At 37.7% G+C, this 22,891-nt stretch overlaps 2 protein-coding genes across 3 annotated transcripts in view; one reads left to right on the top strand and one right to left on the bottom strand.

Moving 5' to 3' along the window:
- The window catches only part of LOC121295677 (tubulin-specific chaperone D-like), a 98,827-nt gene extending 91,917 nt beyond the window's left edge, over nt 1-6,910 (bottom strand). For both annotated transcript variants that reach the window (XM_041220636.1, XM_041220637.1), the window contains exons 1-5: nt 6,831-6,910; nt 6,275-6,497; nt 4,934-5,019; nt 4,266-4,367; nt 1,851-1,970 (exon numbers count right to left, since the gene is read on the bottom strand). The gene's annotated coding sequence lies outside the window, so the exon portion shown is untranslated. The remainder of the gene's footprint in view (nt 1-1,850; nt 1,971-4,265; nt 4,368-4,933; nt 5,020-6,274; nt 6,498-6,830) is intronic.
- A 3,513-nt stretch (nt 6,911-10,423) lies between these two features.
- LOC121295569 (ras-related protein Rab-40B-like) overlaps nt 10,424-22,891 on the top strand; it is a 48,734-nt gene continuing 36,266 nt past the window's right edge. Inside the window, exon 1 of the mRNA XM_041220354.1 lies at nt 10,424-11,375. Coding sequence (XP_041076288.1) covers nt 11,234-11,375 — 142 coding nt within the window. The 5' untranslated portion in view covers nt 10,424-11,233. The remainder of the gene's footprint in view (nt 11,376-22,891) is intronic.

Below are 22,891 nucleotides of genomic sequence, written 5' to 3'. Positions count from 1 at the left end.
ACACTACAAAGTGGTATATAATTCAATACAACATAACATTATTCAGCAGGGTTCATACGACTTTATGAAGGAAAAATGTGTTCATTATATTAGGTGATGCCAAACTTTTGGCCATAGCTGTATATTAAAGAACAGATTTGCTTTACCCAAATAACTGATCCCTTTTTCAGCTGGTTACTGTGTTACTCAGTAGTCAAAAATGCACAAACTCTAGAGATAGCGGGGGGGGGGGGGGGGGGGGGGGGGGGGGGTTACGTTTTTGCAAATAAGTGACAACATGTGTTCACATTTACAAAGGGTTTGGTAGTATGTTGTTCTTATCAGTAAGGTAATTAAAAAAAATGGCTTGATATGCTTTGAACATGATGGTAGCCTAAATATTTAAGTCAGATGGGACAAAAAAGCAGCCCTAATTTTGAGGTGGCCTTAAAACATTGGCTGTCCTACTGTGATAATACAGCACTGTGCTTGAGAGAGAAATTCCATCAAGTGAAAATTGACACAGGGATCTGAAATGTAAGTAGCAAGTATGGAGTGGGTCTATCATGTCAAGGGGTGTTCCCAAAATTTCAAGTTTTTAAATAGTCATTACATCACCTAGCCAAGTGGATTTCTGCATTTAAAATAAAAACCTGTTTATTGTTCACCTGTTGCACTAGAAACAAGTGCCTTTAAACTAAGCCAATCCCAGCACTGGAATTTCAGGAAAGTGAGCATAATGGGATTGTTAGAACATGTTTCAGCATGCAGCAGGTAAACGCTCTGGTGACCTAATATATGTACTTTCGGTTAGCTTGGGCAACAGTTTCACTCAAAAAAAAAAAAAAAAAAAAAAAAAATGCTTTGGTTACAGGATACTAATTTTTGGGCACAGTCCAATTGTCAGGCACAAAAAAAAAAAAAAACCCTTTAAAAAAGGATACCTTGGTGTAGATTCCAACATTTCCAAGAAATATTGCTTAAAATACAAAATAAGAGCATATGGTGTGTACTATAAATACGCATATTGCAATTTGATACTCTCAGCAATTTGTGCTAAAGTATGTATTTTGCAAGTTTTGTCAATTGGATTAACATGCAAAAATGCAAGTCTGACTTACCCACTTGCAATACATGCGTTTACTGTATCTGTCACCGTGATACTAATGCACTTTGATGGGCTTTTGTATGTTCTATTTACCCTTACATTTCTATTGCTCTTACTTTGTACAACCTACAGAAATTACATAGTTGATATTTATAAACAAATCATGTTTAACTTGTGGTTTAAAGAATTTTATAAATGACAAATTAGTTATTTACATTTTAGCAATGTGTTTATTACCCTAGTATTCTATTCCTGGTCTTAGAAACTGAAGAGGATAAAATAGATCAAATCAGATGTGCTGTGTTTAAAGAAATGTGCTGTGCATTGATGCTACCAACACTTCAGCAAAGCAACCAAGCATCAAACATTGTGGGGTTTACAGAACCTGTAGCTTACAACAGAAGACTACTCTGGGCAAGAGAATCACTCAGCTGAAAGTTTACGGCTCAGTTATATGATGCAGCGTATGCATTAAAAGAAAGTCATGCACATTAGATATTATCAGCTGATTTAAATGGTAGCCAAATTGAGGTAAAAGATATTCCTCTGGCACACCCTAGTGTTTGCTCTGCAAATGCTACCGCAGAAAAACTTTAAGACAAGGGTGACTAATGAAAAACAAAATGGTTCTCAATGCTTAACAAATAAAATATGAGTAAAAGAATCAGTATAAAAGCAGAAATACATCTGTTGGCCCCATTGTATTCAGTCTGCTAGTTTGGTGGCTGTCACACTGGTGCAGTGTTTGAGGCTGCAGCGTTACCAGAGACTGCAGCATGCCGTCCCCTCCATGGTCTAGTAGGAAGCCTGAGACAGAGTGGAGAGGTTCCAGTGCCAGAAGTCTGCCAGCATCTTCTGCTTGACATCAGGGAGGACAACAAACCTGGGGAGAGCAACCAAGACTTAATATTAAAGGATGAAAAACTATCGTGACGGACACAGAGACAAGCTCATAAGGACGATACAAATATATGTGCTTTTGAAATATATAGGGACCCCTCTCCGCAATCAATAAACGCTTGGGTGTCGCAATATTGGTATCTGTTGTACAGAGGGTGTCAGATATATTTCCCTCATCTCACACTAGGTAGCAGCAGTGCAGTTGGCAAAGCAGTGCTAAAGAATACGTTTTGAGGCCGTTGCCGTTCAAATAGGTCCACTATTATATTCACTCTCAGTAAGAATCAGGAGACATACTTCATCAAACCAACGCATTACTGGCTAAGATATTAAGGGCTATATCTTCGGAACTGCTTGACCCATTTTGAAAACCATTCATGGGCTACAGGCATTAAATGCTAATCCACAAGCCATGGAGAATCTGCGTGCCACATGATCATGCATTTAACACTCATAAAAACTTAGAATCAGCAATGCTAACAACTGGTCTTTTGTTTCATTAATCCCAAGGCAACAATGTTATGGGTGACTAAAATTAAATTAGCTGGGAGTTACTCCACCTTTTAAAAGAGAACAATTATGCCCCAACACGCAGTTTCATTATCGTAATTTTTATGGGTGTGTAAAAACACATAATATACCATAAAACTTCAATTAAACGCCTCCGCCGCTTATTTACAATATTTGCCAGCAGACCCGGCGATTATTTGAGACCGTCGTTTATAATTACATCAGCCATTAACAATAATAAAATCTAATAAAAGACAGATGCAGATATCAAAACACATGTGTGTAGGCTACGCTTACAACATAATAATAATAAATTCTAAAATGTTTTTAAAAATGAATAAAAGCACCACTACTATTGAATAAAAGTACCATTATCAAAAATAATTTATTGTTTAATCTCAAACTTTGTTAATACAACAAAACATGTTATAATACAGCAAGATGTTTGTATCTGGCCTACTTTCAGCACGCTTAAATTATCAATTTTAAAAAAACGTAATAAATGCATTAAACAAATATGCATTACAGATAGGCCTACCTTAAATTACGTTTTCTGTTATCATTTATTAATCCTGTGAGTCACTTTCATCGCTGTCACTTATTAGCAGTTCACTACGCTCAAGCTTCTCATTAGCTTCAACTGGAATGACAGGCCCGGCTTTTATTTACAATATTTTCCAGCGTATTGGAGACAGGCGATTATTTGAGACCCGGCAATTACATAAACTTTTACGGTGGTAACAGATCTATTTTGTTCCTTCTAATACACATATACATATTAAACAAGTGATGTAGAGGGAATATCTTAATAATGACTCAATTTGTTGATATTGAAACTAAGGAAATGTTTGTGGTTAACGGGTAAGAATCATTTTCTATGATTGCTTAAGCTGCATCAATTTACAATGCTAGCCTGTCCTCTCCTGGTTAGACCTAGTAATTACAGCTGTGTCAAACTATAAGCCCCTTTCACCCTGGCATGCTATCCACAGGTCGCAACCCAGTGTCATGCGTGTCGGCTACGTGATTTGACACTGCTTTTTGAAGAAGCAGGGTCGACCTGGGTGACTGAAGCAAATATACAACTCGTGTAGCCATGCCCTGGAAGCAGCTTGTTAAAGATTCTTCCACCCAAGCTTCTCTGGATTGAATCGTCAGCCCAAACGTTGATTAGAGCAAATGTTTCTTCATCCCTGCTGCAATCTGGCTCCTGGTATGTCTCAATCAACAAAAACATGGCTAAACAGAAATGTTCCTTGTGGAAGTGAAACTTTCACGCAGGCGTGGCTAGTTGTCACTTCATCGGCTTACAAACAGCCATCACACATTTGGCCTCGCTCAACCGGGGTCATGTTGACCCACATCCACATGTGGGTCGCTGTCAACCCGGGTACGACCCAAGTACGTGGTTTCACACTACGCGGAACTGTGACCCGTGTAGGAGCGCCAGTGTAAAAGGGTTTATAACCACCTCCATTCCGTCGATACCAAATTGGAGGAACCACAAAGTCAACTACAGTATTATAATTTTGAACCCACTGTAGTGTCCATGAATGATGAAATAATACCCACTGCATCAGGCATAACAAAGCTGTAAGGGCCAACGTAAAGTTGGTAGGAGAAACATTCCCTGACAAATTTGCCTCCTTAACCTGCAGGAGCGCCAGAGCCAATGTGACACACTCTGTGGAATTGCTAGTATTTAGAAAGTAACCACAATTAATAATACTGAAATGAAAAATCTTTATGAAAAGTTTCACACGCTTACCTCACAGACGTTTAGATCTTGCAGGCAGAGGAGATCCAACACAGGCTGTAAATCGGCAACTTCACGAGGAAAGAGTCTCAGAAAACATTTGCTACAACGCACCTGCCAAAGAAACAGACTCGTCGTGTGACATGTACTGAATGGGCCACAAACAAACAAACTGACAGATTTCATACAGCTATTTCCCACTCCACTTAAAAACATTACATTAGAGGGCTTACAACCAAGTAAGGAGACAAAGTAGAACAATTCTACCATATAGAACACTGCAATACATACTGTTTACATCAAGTAGACATTGTGTTAATGAGCACTGTGCTTGGTGCATATTTGTTGTGTTACCATTGTGTCTGTTATTTTGCCATATTATTGGTGAACTCCTGATAAAGTCCACTCTGCTTATTATCAGTTTTTGCTCAGCTATTACATGGATTTGACTGAGATTGAGATTCAGTTTTGGAATCTGTTGTAGTTCAAAAGGTGTCTGTGGGTAATTTTGCTGTGGGCTTCAGAATTAGTAAAATCATAGTAAACCTGCTTTTCTCCGTCAGGCAATTCATGCCAGAAAGACTTTTAAGAAAGGCTTTCAAACAATAGTTTTACCTTTTAATTTAAAAACACATAAGAACTAAGAATATTGTCTAACAAGGGATTATTAGAGTCACGACCTTTGAGATGATATACAGAAATTTAAATCCTAAATGAGCCAGGGCTGGTGAAGACTTCTGTCTCATACTATTTCAAGGAACAAATCCTGGAAACAAAAAAAACAGATAGGAATAATCAGGACAAACACAGTGACACAGCCAAGCTAGACGCCTGCTGATTTCCTACATTATATATTGCAGAATGCTGAATAGTTTACCTAAACATGTAACAAGTTAATATTAGGTGTGCACATGTAGGTCCTTCAAAAAAGCAGTCTGCCATACTAACTTTAAAAACAATACTGGAACAGCTGTCCAAGGCTTTTATAATTCACATCTGTGTACAAATAGGTTTCACTACCGTATTTCAGAATGACTTTTTTATTTTCTATTATTTATTGTCCAATTCAACCTTTATCAATTGAATTATCCTCTTACCAAGATGTGGGTCCAGGAGAAGGGGCTGCCCTTGGTATTTATTCATTATAAAGAGGAATTCAAACAGATCAGAACACAGCCACTGTTTCATTACAGACAAAGTTAGCCTTTCACATTCCTTCATTAATACAAACACAACAAGGCCAATGACACTAAACAGAAAAGCAATTCTAATGTAGCACAGACCAACACAGATGTTGGCTTCAGGGAGGCCTATTGTGACTTCTGTGTGGCTTATCATCATCGGCTGCTGAACTTGTAATAAAATGAATTTGTTAGGTTTACGTAAATAGTCAAATATAGTCAGATATTTTACACAAAATGTTGCTGCATGATACCTAAATTCAGTGCATGGGCAATATGACTTCCAAAATAATATTGTACCGCCAGACTCAAACTGACACATTCATATGTAGAGTAGTAGAACATGTTTGGAACATTCTGGCTCTGGACAACAGTATGTACATGGCATATGCACACCATTTAAGTACTGTGGAAAATATGCTAGTCTTTTTCTAGGGGTGCAGTATACACAGCCATACAATCCTTTGGCTTGGGGTATATCCACACATGCTGTGGCTTATAAGGCAGACAGAGTGCTGAATGTAAATACTGACATAGCACAAGCCAACCGGGAACTTAATGGTGCAATACAAAATTCGCTTGATTATGTTCCCAGTGTCTAGGCCACAATGCAGGACTATCGGTCTGATAAGTCACTGCATGCATTGATATTCCCAAAGGTACAATAGGGCAGCCCTGGAATGACCTTACCTGTATTTCTTCATTGCTGATGACGTTCTACAAAGACAATCATGCTCAGGGCAAGATTAGCATGGGCTTGACTGCTGGCACCTAATCATTTTGCAGCAAAGAAATGTGAACATTTGAATGATGATAGATAGAGTAGGTAGGCACCCTCACCGGTTAAAGAGAAATGCATACATGCCAATGAATTGCCACCTCCAATGCAGTCAAATCCTCACTGATATGCTTCAGGCTGCAGATTAAACTGCCAGTCTCCTGGCTTTCGGTAAAGGTTTGTAGAATGCTCCACTTTGCAATCACATCAGGCTACATTGATCCTTCATCTTCTCTATCGCGGTCATTTAAAGTCATGGTTGTACTTATTTGACCGGACTGTCACCTAAACCAGAAAAGCAAAACTGAAAATGCACTTGATATTTTTATTTTAAGTTTTCGAAAAACAAAAGGTGCGTAGAGTTACAACAAAAAAAAATTAAAAATTGCAAATTCCACTTTTTACAACGTAAACAGTGATTCGTATTTCAAATTCGTGCAACTAATATAAATGACAACAACTGATCTAGACTTTGTCCAAATAATAATAATAATAATAATAATAATAATAATTTTCTAATCAGAAACACTGATATCCATAATGGCAATAGTTTCCTAAAACAGACAGTTTTGTAACATTCGATGGGTTAATATAAGGTTTGAAGCATTTGAAGCGTACTTGCTGATAGTGTTGCCAACTGAAACCTGCAAACATCTCCAATTTGTCTGTGAGTCAACTCTCATCCACTTTTAATCAGCATCTACAGGGAACGAACAGGGCCAAAACTTCAGATAGCACGACGGCGTATGCAGCCTACAGCACTCGGTATTCGCAGGAGGTCTCTCATCCAAGTACTAACCAAGCCCAACATTGCTTTGCTTAAGCATTGCATGGTAATTTCGATTTGAAGAGTTTTTTGCCGTCGGAGACGTTGCCCAGGGGTCACTACAAGGAAGTAGCTCTTCTTGACCCCCTATGTCTGATTTTTAAACCGACAAAATATTTACAACGAAGATTAATTTACAACGAAGCTTTGCAGCATTTGTTTTTGCTATGCCTCAGGAAACAATTAGCTTTGAAGCAGAACAAAATCATATTAATGCTGACTCTCGCATGTTGTTGTAATATGTATAATATAATGTTGTTTGCAGTTCATTGCAAAATCGCACTCCCCGGTAGTGGATGCAACGTCTCCCTAGGGTTATAACCAATGGGAGCACTCACATTTAGGGGACACTTCAAACGCAAACCTAGCTGACTCCTAACCACCCATAAATTATAAGGCATGTAATACAGCAAATGTATTCATTTTTTTGTACCATAAATTGTTATCCAAATATGCATAAATATTTGAAATATATTATTTAAAATCATTTTTATTACACCTGTCCTCATTGTAAATTAATAACTTTAACCAGCAGAGGGAGCTGTCCTCATTTTACATTAATAACTTTAACCAGCAGAGGACGCTGTCCTCGTTGTACATTAATAACTTTAACCAGAAGATGGAGCTGTCCTCATTGTACAGTTTCTTCAAGTCACGATAAAGGAAACAGACACGTGTTAGTAAGCAAAAGGTGTATTAGACTTTACATCACTTCTTTTTTAAGGATTGGTTATTGATTGCCTTGAACGCCATCATGCAAAAAAAACAAAACCTGTGAAGTTATTATAGTTGTGGGCTTTATATGCATTTGTAAAAAGCATGCAACTGTATACAGATATGTAGTACACAGCAACATTTTGCATGCAAGGTGGGATTTCTGTAATAAAAATGTCAACTGGAATACCAGTGTACACCACAGTGGTAATTACGATACTGCGTTCATCATATCAGAGCTAGACAACATTTTCAGTAAAGGAATTATGTATTAATAAACCCAAAATAACACTGCACTCGAATGCATGAGTGTAGTGTGAATGACTGGGAAAGTTGTATGTCATTGTTGTGACATTATGTCACCTACCTCTTGTATGGTAAGGGTTAAGTTCCACTGTTACTTGTAAAAACAGAAAGGGAGGCTATTTGCCGATGAGATTTGATTGCGTTTTCAAGGAAACTCGTGGGCTACATTGCTGCAAACAGATTTCATTTCTGCTCCTCAGCTGACTGATTCTTCCCCTGAGGCCCTCCCAATCGATACAGATTCAATCATGGACTTTAAAAGTCCCCCACTGTGGGCCAAACATTTTTGCAAGTGCAAGTATCTCAGACTTGTGTATTCTAACAGCTACATCACACTGCTGCTTCCTGGAGAAATCACAGGGACGCAGATGTCTAGAGACCTTCAAATCCAGCGATCCTTTTCTTTACCAGTAACCCTTCCTTTGTTAGCCAATTTGCCAAGTAACCTTTGTGCTCCTTTTGAACAATTGATATGCCAGTTGTTTTTACAGTGCAACTCAGTTGGGGTATAACATATCAGTTAACTGATCTATTCTTCTTGTTGGTGCTTTGTATATTATTTTCTTTTTCACACATCACACCCTGGTGACTTTAAAACTCAGAGGTTAAAAGCACACTTGTGGCCTCGAAAGAGCTCTAAAATCATTTAATCTCACATCTTCTACACCACAGTGTAATCGTTAAAGGCAGAAGATAGTGAGTCTGGTGAGATCAATTATCAAATTACTCTCCTTTTTAGTTTCACTTTGATGATGCAAAAAAGCCCTACTGAACTAAGGCTGGTTGAAATTGTAACAGCTCGGCTTGTGGCTATTAACGTTGCTGAGATGAAACCGTTTCATAAGACAAGACCTGGAAACCAAACCTCACGGATGGCATGTGGGTGAGAGAACAATATATTAAAAAAAAAAAAAAAACCTTTTCCATTCTACCTTCAGCCTGTTCCAGTTTAACACTTTGGCCCAACTGAATGTAAGGAATACATCATTAGAAATATTTCATAGAGTTGAGTCACTGATTCCACCTGACAGACATCACTTTTACCTTGATGCAGGTAACTGTGAACCCAAATGCTTCAACAAGCATCATCAAATGCGCCTGTACTTGATCTGGGAGAAATATAAAAGGGCTTGTTGTCAAATAATACGTGTTTTATGCATTACATCAAGAACTGTTGCTAAATATTGTGCTTTAACTGTAGGAGACCCACAGAAACATAAAGTGGTGATAGTGAGCTGTTTTCATTATGAAATTCTGTATTATTTTACTGTTATGTACAAAGGCTTAATATAAGAAAATATTTTGCTTTGCTACCAGTGTTGTATATTTTATTATGATGGTATTACCATAACCACTATTTAAAGGTATGTGTTTATGTAACAAGATCAGGTGTGTCTTATTAAAGTCATAGTAAAACAAGGAATGGATCAAAAATGCTATGCAATGAGACTCTTCTTTCCAGCTAGGTTATCTATACAATATTTCTCATTTGACCCCATAATAGCAGAATTATGACACAACTGGGTTAAAAAAAAAAAAAAAAAAAAAAAAAAAAGTAATTTTCACTGTGAATATTGTGTAGGTAATTTCTACAAGGTTTCCAGACGTAATGATGCAAAACCACTTTTTAATTCATAATACAAAACATCCACTTTCTTGCCCCAGGCTACATCAGTACAATACCACTATATTTGCTTTGATAATCACTGCATTTAAACCACAGTAATAACAAAGACGCTGATGTATCACAATCTGAAAATGTAATGCCATCAGCATTCTTCTGCTGGTTTTGGATTATCCCAGTTTTCCTGTCTTGTTTGCCAGCACGTGTAACATGATCCCTCAGTCACACAGTCCAGTCGCTTGGGACATTTCTTTTGCTTTGATGTAACCAGGTCTGAGGTTAACAGTTAAGTGGGGTGGAAAAAAAAACCCCAAAAAACCAAAAAAAAACCAAAACAAACATAATGATACAAAACGCAAAATTGTATATATATATATATATATATATATATATATATATATATATATATATTATATATATGTCCGCTGATATGGAACGCTAGGTAGAGTCAGGCGACTTTCTTCACCTTGCGATCCATCTCAGTACCACTCAGATTAGTTAACCTTCTTTCTCACTGCTGGTGTTCTCGTCAAGAAATATCACGCGCTGGTAAACAACAACAACAAACCATTCCCCGCCCCCTTTCCCCAGGGATTTGCCATAAGCTCCGCCCTCCGCTCTCTGTGAACGACTAGTCGAGTGCTCTGAAACTGACTGACAAATATAGAAACCAATGGAATGGGCGGATAGCCCTAGCAACTCGACAGAACGACCATTTGGATAAGAGATGGGCCGGACTGTTGGCTTAGCAGCTTGTGGAAGAAGACACGCAAGACACAGGCAAAGTAAAGCAGATACAGCGGAACAGCGGTTGAGGGCAGAGCTTGTCGGAATACAGCGTGGTTCACAGTCCGTGAGAAAACGATGTTTTTTTGATGTGTCATTTTAATGACACGCGAAAGCACAACAACAGGGAAAGTCTTCATAAAGAAGTTTTAATTTACAGACAACTTACTGCGTAGCTAAATGTGAAATTGCGTTATCCTAGGTGACAGCGTGAATGTACTGGTTTATGTATGGGAAACACAATGGAATAGTAAAGTTCGCATAACTGAATCATGTATAATATTATTACGAACACTATTAAAGTGATTGGATTTTTGCGAAGACAATTGGATATTTTGTTAATAGTTGATAATAACAGACTGACATATGCTGATTAGGATCTCGAACTTGACATTTGCTGCTGCGTGCTTAATCGACTTATTCACAAACTGCGTAGCTAGTATTTGTTATCGCAGAAGCCACAACGTTATAATTTAATTTTAGTAGTATGTCATTTCTGTTTTGCTGGCTGAAAACTATAGGTTGCAAAATCTAAAGTGGCAACACTATACAGTTACTTGCATAATTGAAAGTTCCAGGAATTGTGAAACCGATGCACATGTTAAAACTTGTACAGTCAGTACAGAGATAGCTTCCCACACACCGTCGACTTTGGGAACAAGCAGTCGAGCGTGCAAACCTTTTTTTTTTGTTTGTTTTGGCTTTTTTTTTTTTTTTTTTTTTTTTTGTTCCATTATGGGACATCAGCGGTGATATGCCAGGAGGATGACCAACAGAGGCAGCCCAGTGAAGGCTTATGATTTTCTGCTCAAGTTCCTGCTAGTCGGAGACAGCGATGCTGGGAAGGGAGAAATCTTGTCAAGTCTGCAGGATGGAGCCAGCGAGTCTTCATACGGTTACAACATGGGTAAGGAAGCAGCACGGCACCACCAGTCATCATTAATAATGACCTGCCAAGATGCAGAATCCAGCATTTAGCTGTACCAGATACAGTTACAGTACTGCGCACCTGGTAGTACAGTGCTGTTGTTTGTGTCATTCGAGATTGTGATTGTTTATGTAAAATAAAAAAGAAAGAAAGAGCATGCTTATTTAAACTTTGAAAACGTACTTAGAACGAGGCATTCCATAGCAATCCTGTCAATTTGTTGTTTGACGAACAAGTGCGTGATAGGATAAGGAGTTTTATCTAGTGTGTGTGTGCGTGATAAGTGATAATAGTGGATGGTGTCTTGTTTAAAGTAACTCCGATTCTTAGATTATTGTAAAAAACAAACAAACAAACAAAAAAACATTTAATCCATTGGAAAACCCAAATAACACTGAAATTGACAGTCAAAATGGACATTCTTTGTAGGTATAATAATATGCCTATAGGATTTGAAACGGGTGTGTTGACACGGTACTATAGTTCTGCAGATTAAACAGAAGACCACCTATGATTTCCTGTCTGGGCAATTAATTCATCAGTGTTAAATGGTTCACACATAGCAGCACACGAGTAGCCGCACAACTTTTAGAAAAGGGTTTGTCATGTCGACGTGTTCAGAAATACATCAGAGTGATCCTGACCTTTAAACTTGAGTATGCATGGCTTTCTATCAGAGTGTAACACCAGGTACATTAATGAGCAGAACAAGTGATTGTAATATTTCAGGATAAAGCAGATGCTCAATTTATTCTTTCTCTCATCCCGAAGGAGAGGCAGTCAGTATGCAGGACTGTAGTTCATCTCAGTCAGAATAGCCTTCTAAATGTTTATGACGTTTTAACCCAGCTGGGCTATAAGGTCCATATATGTACGTGTGTCAAGTTTGAATTGTATGTAGTATACCAAGAGGAAAATAGGACCATTGTTAAATTGTGTTTGTTACTATTTATCGTCTTCTTTATATACAATGCATTGCAACTGACCGTGCTTATGATGTACTGTTTATGAATGATTGGCGTTTCGCTATTTTATAACTTATGTATATATTTGTGTCATTTAAGTAAAAGTTATAACTTATTTCCCTGTGAAATTACAGTGATTGCAGAGAGAGAGAGAGAGAGAGAGAGAGAAATGTATAGCATATTTAGCGTCAGGGTCCATTAAGTAAGGAATGTGCAGATTGAATACCCATGTGTTTAGAAACTTTAATATTGCTGGGAAAGAATGTTTTCTATATACTAAAATATATATTTATACTTACCTGTGTGAAAAACGGTTAATTAAGTGTAATTAAGTTAAGTGTGTGGTATACTTTTTTTTACAGCAGTGATTCCCAACCTTGGCCTAGACAGGACCTTCCTTGGTGTCCTAGGACCACAACACGTTTTACTATGAGCTTGATTAGCTACAGTGTATAGAGAGCATGCTCAGGCCTGCTTTATTAAACTTACAGTAAAACTAAGAATTGACCAAACTGCTATGCAATCAATGGGATTTTAAACTGCAACACACTTTTTTTAGGTACATTTTAATAGCGTTTCTTTTGATTTGGAATAGATGGATAATTAACAACTAGTGTGATGGGAAAAGACACAGAGCTTGTTGAGACTGTGCTATGTGAAATGTAGCTAATGGACTAATTTAGAAAACCACACAGCTTGTCCAAAATCAAGTACCGTATACAGCAGCTCAAAAATATGTGAACACGATCATATGTTAATAATGCGTTATAACAAACCGTTCTCCCAAACAGCTAAAAAAAAAAAAAAAAAAAAACAACAGCTGGTTATTAATAGATGAGTGAAGTTATGTGCAATCAGTATTATAAATTGGATGCAAGAAGAAACGGTGCCAGAGGACCTACCTCCATTGCTTAGAGGGTCACATTCTTTCCTGACAGCACATCATCTCTCTGGATTGCTGTTACTTGGTGCAGGTTATTTGCAGACTGCTTCTCATCACTGTGTGTGGGGCTGCTTTGTGAGATGTGAAGTCTGGAGGGAAATGTTCTCACATCTCATTTACACTATTCTTGAAGTATTGCAGCGCTGGATGGCTTTAGACAGTGTTGGTGGTTCTATATCATTAACACCATATACCCATGCAGTAACTTCACTAATGGAAAATATATATATTTCTTTAAAGTCTTGTGGTTACAGCATGGATCAGATTGCTTAAGGGGACGGGGTGGGGGTGAGGGGGGTAGAATTTTAGTTTGATGATCTGTTCCGGAGTTCTTTCAGAAAATGTTGGGTCGGCGTGCATGCGTGTGTTGAAAATAAAATAAAAAATGAATACATTATTTTTTTTTTAAATCTTTTTCTAGCCCTGTATTTTATAATAAATCTATCCTTTACACATGTACTTATGCCAATAGGTGTTCAATAGCTATTATTTGTAGTTATTTTACAATATGAATTTATAGTACAGTATGATATTGTTTGTTGCATATGAACAATATCGTTAGACATGTTGGCAGTTCAAGTATCATGTATGTTTGTTTTGCACCCTAAAATGTAAGTCTGCTTTGTGGTTTGCAACAAAACACTGCCCAGCTGATGCGTGCACCTCTTGTTTCTGTTTTTTAAACAGTAAAACAAAACAAAATGAAATTGTGGGTACATTTGCAGTAGGGCACGCTGTTTGTTTGCAGCTAGATCTTTGGAGCGAGTATGAACTACAACATTTTATCGACGGCATTGCCTTTGAAATATCTGCGTATTCCAAGGAGAGTCGTACAATACAAGCAAAAGATGGCAGCGGTAATATTGCTTGTGTTAACAACAGGTATGGTTTCAACTCCTTTAACAATGAATCCTTTAATGGCTGCATCACCGGCACTGGTCTCTGCTGCTCCTGGAGGAGGGTCCACTGGTACAGTTCTGTCACCTCTCAGACAAAGTGTACGTGGGTGAGGTCATAGACATTTTGCTTGGGCAGGTGTGAAAGAAGCACTGCTGGCACAATATTGTTGTCCCACAGCCAAATGCTTTAGGTCAGCATTTATATGCTTAGATTTGCTATCCTGCTGGGGTCCTCAGTATTATAGGCACAGATTAAAGGCTTTGATTGCTCTTTTGAACCCTGGGGGCTGCTGGATAACTGCATTCATGTTTTTTTCATTGATGTCTTATTGATTAATGTATTAGAAACATCTAATGTTCTGTCTTTTGAATACATATATAAATAAAAGGGCATGAAATGTTTCTGTCTTATTAAGACGCTGTAAAAATCTATACTTTTTGAGAAATGCAGCACATACTGTACTATTGAGGATTTTGGAACTTGTGAGGTCTTTGTGTGTGTGTCTAGTGTGTTGATGTGTATTTTAGGTGAGTGAGATACTGTATGAATAAGGTCAGTTCTAGCTGTGGTGTGCACAGGGATCAGAACATTCTGTTTGATGAAGAAGAAGCCTATAGAGAAAGAGCTTGGGGATCCCACAGAGAAGAAAGTCAGTGGCTTCAAAACATTATATATGTGTATGTATATATATATATAATATATATATATATATATATATATATATATATATGTGTATATGTATATTGTATATATATATATATATATATATATATATATATATGTGTATACAGTGTGTGTGTGTGTGGCATTTTTCCTATATTTATATTATTACAACCTGGAATTAAAATGGATTGCAAAATATTTTTTTATTGTGAAACAAACAAGAAATAAGACAAAAAAACAGAAAACTTGAGCGTGCATAAGTATTCACCCCCCCCAAAGTCAATACTTTGTAGAGCCACCTTTTGCAGCAATTACAGCTGCAAGTCTCTTGGGGTATGTATCTATAATTTTGGCATTGTCTAGCAAACTGGGATTTTTGCCAATTCTTCAAGGCAAAAAACTCCAGCTCCATCAAGTTGGACCCCCCCCCTGGTGTACAGCAATCTTTAAGTCATACCACAGATTCTCAATTGGATTGAGGTCTGGGCTTTGACTAGGCCATTCCAAGACATTTAAATGTTTCCCCTTAAACCACTCAAGTGTTGCTTTAGCAGTATGCTTAGGGTCATTGTCCTGCTGGAAGGTGAACCTCTGTCCCAGTCTCAAATCTCTGGAAGACTGAAACAGGTTTCCCTCAAGAATTTCCCTGTATTTAGCGCCATCCATCATTCCTTCAATTCTGACCAGTTTCCCAGTCCCTGCCGATGAAAAAATCCCCACAGCATGATGCTGCCACCACCATGCTTCACTGTGGGGATGGTGTTCTCGGGATGATGAGAGGTGTTGGGTTTGCGCCAGACATAGTGTTTTTCTTGATGGCCAAAAAGCTCAATTTTAGTCTCATCTGACCAGAGTACCTTCTTCCATATGTTTGGGGAGTCTCCCACATGCCTTTTGGCAAACACCAAACGTGTTTGCTTATTTTTTTCTTAAGCAATGGCTTTTTTCTGGCCACTCTTCCATAAAGCCCAGCTCTGTGGAGTGTACGGCTTAAAGTGGTCCTATGGACAGATACTCCAATCTCCGCTGTGGAGCTTTGCAGCCCCTTCAGGGTTATCTTTGGTCTCTTTGTTGCCTCTCTGATTAATGCCCTCCTTGCCTGGTCCGTGAGTTTTGGTGGGCGGCCCTCTCTTGCCAGGTTTGTTGTGGTGCCATATTCTTTCCATATTTTAATAATGGCTTTAATGGTGCTCCGTGGGATGTTCAAAGTTTCGGATATTTTTTATAACCCAACCCTGATCTGTACTTCTCCACAACTTTGTCCCTGACCTGTTTGGAGAACTCCTTGGTCTTCATGGTGCCACTTACTTGGTGGTGCCCCTTGCTTAGTGGTGTTGCAGACTCTGGGACCTTTCAGAACAGGTGTAGATATACTGAGACCATGTGACAGATCGATTGCACACAGGTGGACTTTATTTAACTAATTATGTGACTTCTGAAGGTAATTGGTTGCACCAGATCTTATTTAGAGGCTTAATAGCAAAGGGGGTGAATACATATGCACACACCACTTTTCTGTTATTTATTTTTAAGAATTTTTTTAAATAAGTTAGTTTTTTCATTTCACTTCACCAATTTGGACTATTTTGTGTATGTCCATTACATGAAATCCAAATAAAAATCCATTTTAATTCCAGGTTGTAAGGCAACAAAATAGGAAAAATGCCAAGGGGGGTCAATACTTTCGCAAGCCACTGTGTGTGTGTGTGTGTGTGTGTGTGTGTGTGTGTGTGTATATATATATATATATATATATATATATATATATATATATATATATAATATAACCTTTAAAGAAATCAGAATGCACAATACTTACGTGTTATGTTTTTAAAAAATTTTGCTTTGAAAAATGATATTGTTGATCCTTGCAGATTACACGGCATAGAACTTTGGGTTCATATCAGTTCTTAAAAAAAAAAATAGAAATCCACAGATTGAAGAAAATAAGATGTAAATTTGATACTGGTGTATCAGATTCCAAAGACAGAGAGAAACATCTTCAGCACATGTTTTTCTGTCTATGTACTCACCACTCCTTTGAGGTTTATTATAAAGTCCCCTTAAAAACATTCTAGTTTTGAAATTGTAATCTTTTCTTGCGCACGCCCCCCTAATTTTAACGCCAGCTTTTGAAACTAAGCATTTTTGCATGCTATGAACAGTTGCATTTAATGCTTTATGCAAATTATATTTAAGTATCCTCCACAAGTGTTATCAGTAAAGTGTTACCCTCTAGACACTTGCTTCAAAATAGGGACCAATATGTGGACAATCAGGTTTTGGTGTTCTGTGAGTAAACAGTCAAGCGTTGATATCTGAAATTTTGTTTTCTTGTCCAAAGCATGCTTGAAGCAAGGTGTGTTCAAACCTAAGCTTTACCTTAACACCAAAATGCCACAGAAAATCAAACAAGTTTATCAAGTGTCAGGCTTAGACTAGTGCACACTGGGGCACAAAATGAAATGGCTTGTCATCACTATTGTGTTGAGCTTTATAAATAATGCTGTTAAAGCCGTTCATTCACAAAAGGACATATTTTTTGTTTTGTACGGGTGCTTAGTCACTACACTGTGCAAGTCCACACAGATACTCTGATTTTATATAAGTTTAAACTCAGGATTCCATAAGGGATTCAACCAGGAAATGGATACTCCTGCAGCATTTAGTTGATACAGATATCATCTTTGATTTTGAGAATGACTTTGCAAGGTACATTTCCACTTGATTTAATAAAATCTGTACATGTTACCTTGCCGGTTGCTAGAAACAGACAAACTGGCAATTCAAGTGATAGAGTGAACTATTCCCAGTCGATTGCTCTCCCCAACTCATGCAAGAGCAAATGCCAATGCAGTGATCCTTGTGGGACCACCAGCCAAAATCGGCAGCTCAGCAGGATTTGAACCCTGATCGTACACCTCAACCTACCCTTGACGTAGTGCCACTGGGGACTTTATGTAAACCTGTTTTTTTTTTTTTTATTGAGCTCAAAACAGAATTGTTGTAGGGTCCAACCTCTGTGATTTTGTTCAGCACGTTCTGTTGATAAGACAGAGTAGATCAGAATACTCTTGACACAAACAATGCAATGAAGGTGGTGCCCAGTGGAATTCTTGACTATAGCAACATAAAAGCCACCTGTTTAAATTAGAACTGAAAAGGACATGTTTTTTCAGCTTGTTGTTTTTCACGTTCAGGGTTTTCCATTAGTTTTGCAAATGTGGATGATCAACAGCAGTAAAAGGTCTAGTATTCCCTTAGGAAAAGATTTCTACTTTGCCAAAGCATTGGAAAATTAGCTGAATATTGGATATCCTGTAATGTAGCTGGCTCAGCTGTTTTTAATTTACTAATACCTGCCAACTGTGGGTATTGTGCTGCATCCATGGGCATAATGTAATATGTGCTAAACAAACACTAATTCTGAATTGGTCATTTGAAACAGCTGTATAACCAGGGTTTGTTGAAATACTATAGAGAGGAAGAAGTACATTGCATGAAACCGTTACCCAGACTGCATTATATAAAACACCAGCCTGCTGAGATCATCTGCCTCAAACGCATGCTCGAAATAAAACCTGCCAGGATATATCAAGCCCCCAGCCCGTGCCTAAATTAATGTTTACCTTCAGACAGTAGTTTAGACTCTGTGATTCCAGTTAGTACATGTGGCTTTTTCAAAGGAAATCGATGCTTGTTTAACCTTTGATTTTTGAGAAGCAGTGATAATCCTGTGGATTCATACAAACTGTATAAAAAATAAACAAATGACAGTAGTGGTATTCGTTTGGATGTATGGGAAGTTTAACCACATGTTTTTGTTTGTAAAGTGTGAAAACGGTAGTCAAACCATTACCCTAAGGTCGCAAGTGGAATTAGTTTGCTGAGAGTGGATGTTAGAAGAAAAAAAACACAACACAATTCAGCACATTCAGAACTAAATGGCAGGGGGTGTTCAGGTCAATGTTGAAGTATGCACACTGAGCTGTCAAGGCCACTGTCCCACACTTCTGAAGCACTACATAGCAAAGTAACTTTTTTTTTTTCTGGTAAGTGTGGCAGTGTGTGTACGTCTGTCTAATTTCTGTGCTTGTCCTGTCCTGTGCTCCATTACACTCTTAGTTTAGAATTGCAGGTCATTTCATTCCCAGCTCGCTTTCTTCGGAACTAAAGAGTACTCTGTTCAGCTGTTGGTGTTCTAGTTTGGGTGTTTGTGAAAATGTAATTAGGAAGACAAAGCCGGTGTCTGAGATTAGAAACGGTGGATCTCATAGTGAAGTCTCTATGATAATGCTTGTTATGCTGGTGCATTTCCATGTTATCTTAAAAGAAAACAGAGTGCACACATGAGTTATTAATAGAGCCTAATTTGAGGAGGGCTTGCTCAGATTTCAGGGTGGTCTTCCACAGATTATAATTCTTCCACAAATCCCACCTCTGCCACTGACTGACTCACTGTGTGACCCTTAGCAAATAACTTGACCTCCTTGTGCTCCAGCCTGCGGATGAGATGTTAAATCAGTGTCCTATTGTAAGTGACTCTGCATATAATGCATAGGTCACAGTCTACCTCTGTAAAGCGCTTTGTGATGGTGGTCCACATGAAAGGCGTTATTTAAAAATAAAATTATAATAATAACAATAACAATAATAATAATAACAATAACAATAATAATAATAGTAAAAGGAAACCTTTTAAAATCATCATGCCCATATACAAAAAAAGAATTCATAGCAACTGTTGCTACATTCTAGTGAACTACTGCTTATTTCAGTGTTTTTAAAGTGGACAGTGATAGAGGCCAGACAGGTGGATTTACTGATTGTAAAAGTGAAACTAGTTCGATCAGGTTTGCGGACAAAAACAGGTCTGATGTACAGTACTGCAGAAATGTCTAAACTAGTATATGTCTGTTATTAGACTGACAAATAGTTTCTTTAGACAGCATCTGCAAGCTTTTTTGTTTTGTTTTTTTTCTATTGTGATTCAGCAAATGCATTTAGCAGTTGGCACCCTCCCACCCTATTCCATATGTCCAGTTAAAATGTTTTAATTTTATTTTTATGTAGAGGATTAGGATATACAGTAGATAACAGGGTTTATGGATTCTTTCACTCTGTAGATTTCCATGTATCTTTTTCTTCAGCTTTTCACTGTCAGTCTGCAGGCTGCATTCATTACCGACTCTGAAACTGCTCTGTGAAATAATCAGCCTTCCTGTTCACAACTTCGCATCTGTTCCCGTTTGCAGTACAGGCAACACTTACTCTACCATGTCCATGTCTCATCTGTGGAGTAACCAATCAGCACAGCTTCTAATCTAAAGCCTGGATATTCCTACACTAGACACAAAAGAATGTAGGCAATTATGGACCTATAAAGACCAGAAAGATCTCAGTGACTTTTCAAGGGCTTGTTCCTGAACAGTGGCTACATCGACCAACTTGTTCATCAAACCAGTCTTCACCGCCGGAAAGCACAGCTCTGTTCATAATTGAGTCATGGCGGATTGAGCTCGAACATGTGTGCAACACACTGTGACGTGTTAAATGACCCTTTCCATCCTAGAAGTCATTATACGGTCCTAAAACTCAGCGTTGAAGTAGTGTCGGGTTTGTATTCTTATTTTTTGTGTATGTTTATAGTATTTTTTTTTTTTAGTACTTGTACTTGCTGTGTGACTCTAGATTGGCCTAGATTGAAATCTGGTCAAACCAGCTTTACCTCAGTGTTTGTCATAAAATAATATTGTGCAAGCCTATATACTGCGTGCACATCAAAAAAATAATCAAACTTGACAAACACCTCTTATTATGTTATAGTTAATTGCTTAGTCCCAGTCTTATATTTCTTTTATGTATTTAAAAAAAAGATCTATTGATAAGGGGAGTTTTTTTTGGACCAATTTTACAATTTTTCAACACAATTTTGAAATGCTCAGTTCGAATGTTGCCTCACCAGTGCAACCCACTTGCTGATCTGGAGGGCTGAAGGTGAACAGGCGATCTACAATTTCCCTGCTGTCAAGTCAATTGTCAGTTGCCTAACCTTAGCAACATGTGAGCCAAGGGTTAGCCTTCATGCGTAGGGATTCTAGACTCTGTGTAATGAAGCATACTTGCCTCGTTCGATTTTTCTCCCTAACCCAATGCAAAGGTCAGTGCAATGCTTCTTGTGTGGCCCAGCCATTACAGTTAACTTGGTGTAAGCAGAATTCAAATGAAAGACATTGATTGACTTCAGAGGGCTTCAAACTGAACTCCCGACCGCCGTTTAGCCAGGCTATTTATAGTTTAAAAACTGCTAATTAAAATGATCCACGAGTGGGAATGTTACCTTGTTTTTTGGGGGTTTTTTTGTAAAAAATCTAGTGTTGATTACATGATGCTTTATGCATGGTTAATTCACAGAAGTTTTGCTTCACTATATGTGCGTTGTAGAGAGGGAGTTATTTTATTTTTTATTTTAGTCAGATGTGTGTTGTCTGTCTCTTCCATTACAACGCTCATATTGTGTGTGTCCTGAGACCCGCGCTACAGCGAGGGAACACTATATATATATGTGTGTGTATATATATATATATATATATATATATATATATATATATATATATATATATATATATATATATATATAAATTAAATATATATATATATATATATATATATATATATATATATATATATATATATATATTTGATTATCCGCTTTTCTCCAGAGTGAAGTTAATAATAGAAGTCTCAGAAGTATCCAAGCCATAAAAATACTGTTGCGACCTAGAACGCTCTGAAGCAAAAGGTAATTTTCTCCTCCATGAACTGATAGGCAGAGCCGTGAGCTCGCTCTGCGAGTGACAAATCTTCTTGAATGTCACTTTGCAATGCAATCATTACACATCCAGCCAGGGCCACCTAGCATATGAACCCAGCGCCCCTCCTGCTGAGCCCTAGCTGAAGGGATGCTTAAAGCTACTTGACCCGACTGCAAGGTATCAGTCGCTGATTGTGGTAAATGGAAATCCTGCAGTGAGGGATTCTGACATGCTTCAGTACACAGGAATATGTATCCAGAAAGTATGAAATTAAATGAGAAATAAGAATGTGTCCCATGTGAAACAGGACAGCCCCTAAATTCAACTCCTGCTGTATGCATTCCAAAAGAAAAGGCTTGGAATCAGCCATCTCCATGACGACCACTGTTGGCCTGTTGGAACTGATTTTCTAATCAAGTGTTGCTTGTATCATAGTGTTATTTTCAGTTCTCAAATTTTGTAGAAAAATAAATGATTAATACTTTCTACAGCATAGTGTTTTCATACAGCTTCTAAACTCTTGTTTGATTAGAACACCACACTCATTTAAAAAGAAGGTGCTTTCTTTTCTAGGCTATTCATCTTCACACCCAAATTTGATTTCATGTTTATTTTTCATATGCCACCTAGCTCTGTACAGTGTATTCTATAAGTATATAACCTATATTGCTGCTAGGTATATATTCAGCCATCTGTAAACTGGTGGTTCTAAGAACATCAGTCATTTTGAGAATTTAAATTGGCCTCATTTAACGCTTTGAAACTCAGCTCTGCCTTTTAAAATATTTGCATCTTTCAAAGTAAAGGGTGTGGGACAGTAATTGAATGCTGTAGAGCTGGGGTGAGCAAACTGACCTCCTTTGGGGCCATGTGCCCAGCCCTCAAACACTATTTTTTTGAACTGCCTGTTTTTTTTAATTTTTTTAAATATTTTTTATTGCATAGAGTCCAAGACATATTTCAATTTTATCTGGCCCATTTTTTATATTTATTTTCCTTTTTTTATTAAAAAGGAAATTCAAACATACATAGTAAACACATTTTGGTAAACACCAAAATGTGTCCTGCTAACCACAAACAAGTAACATAATATTCAGATAAAAGATTATTTTACACACAAAAGATTATTGTAAAAAATTATCAGGACAGTTCTTTAGACCACTTATAACCTGGTTGTTTAAAATTGTCTTGGAATAACTTTTCATCTTT

This window comes from Polyodon spathula, chromosome 20, assembly GCF_017654505.1.
Source record: "Polyodon spathula isolate WHYD16114869_AA chromosome 20, ASM1765450v1, whole genome shotgun sequence".
NCBI lineage: Eukaryota > Metazoa > Chordata > Actinopteri > Acipenseriformes > Polyodontidae > Polyodon > Polyodon spathula.
Note: the sequence above shows the minus strand (reverse complement) of the source record. Positions and strands in the feature narration are given on the sequence as shown.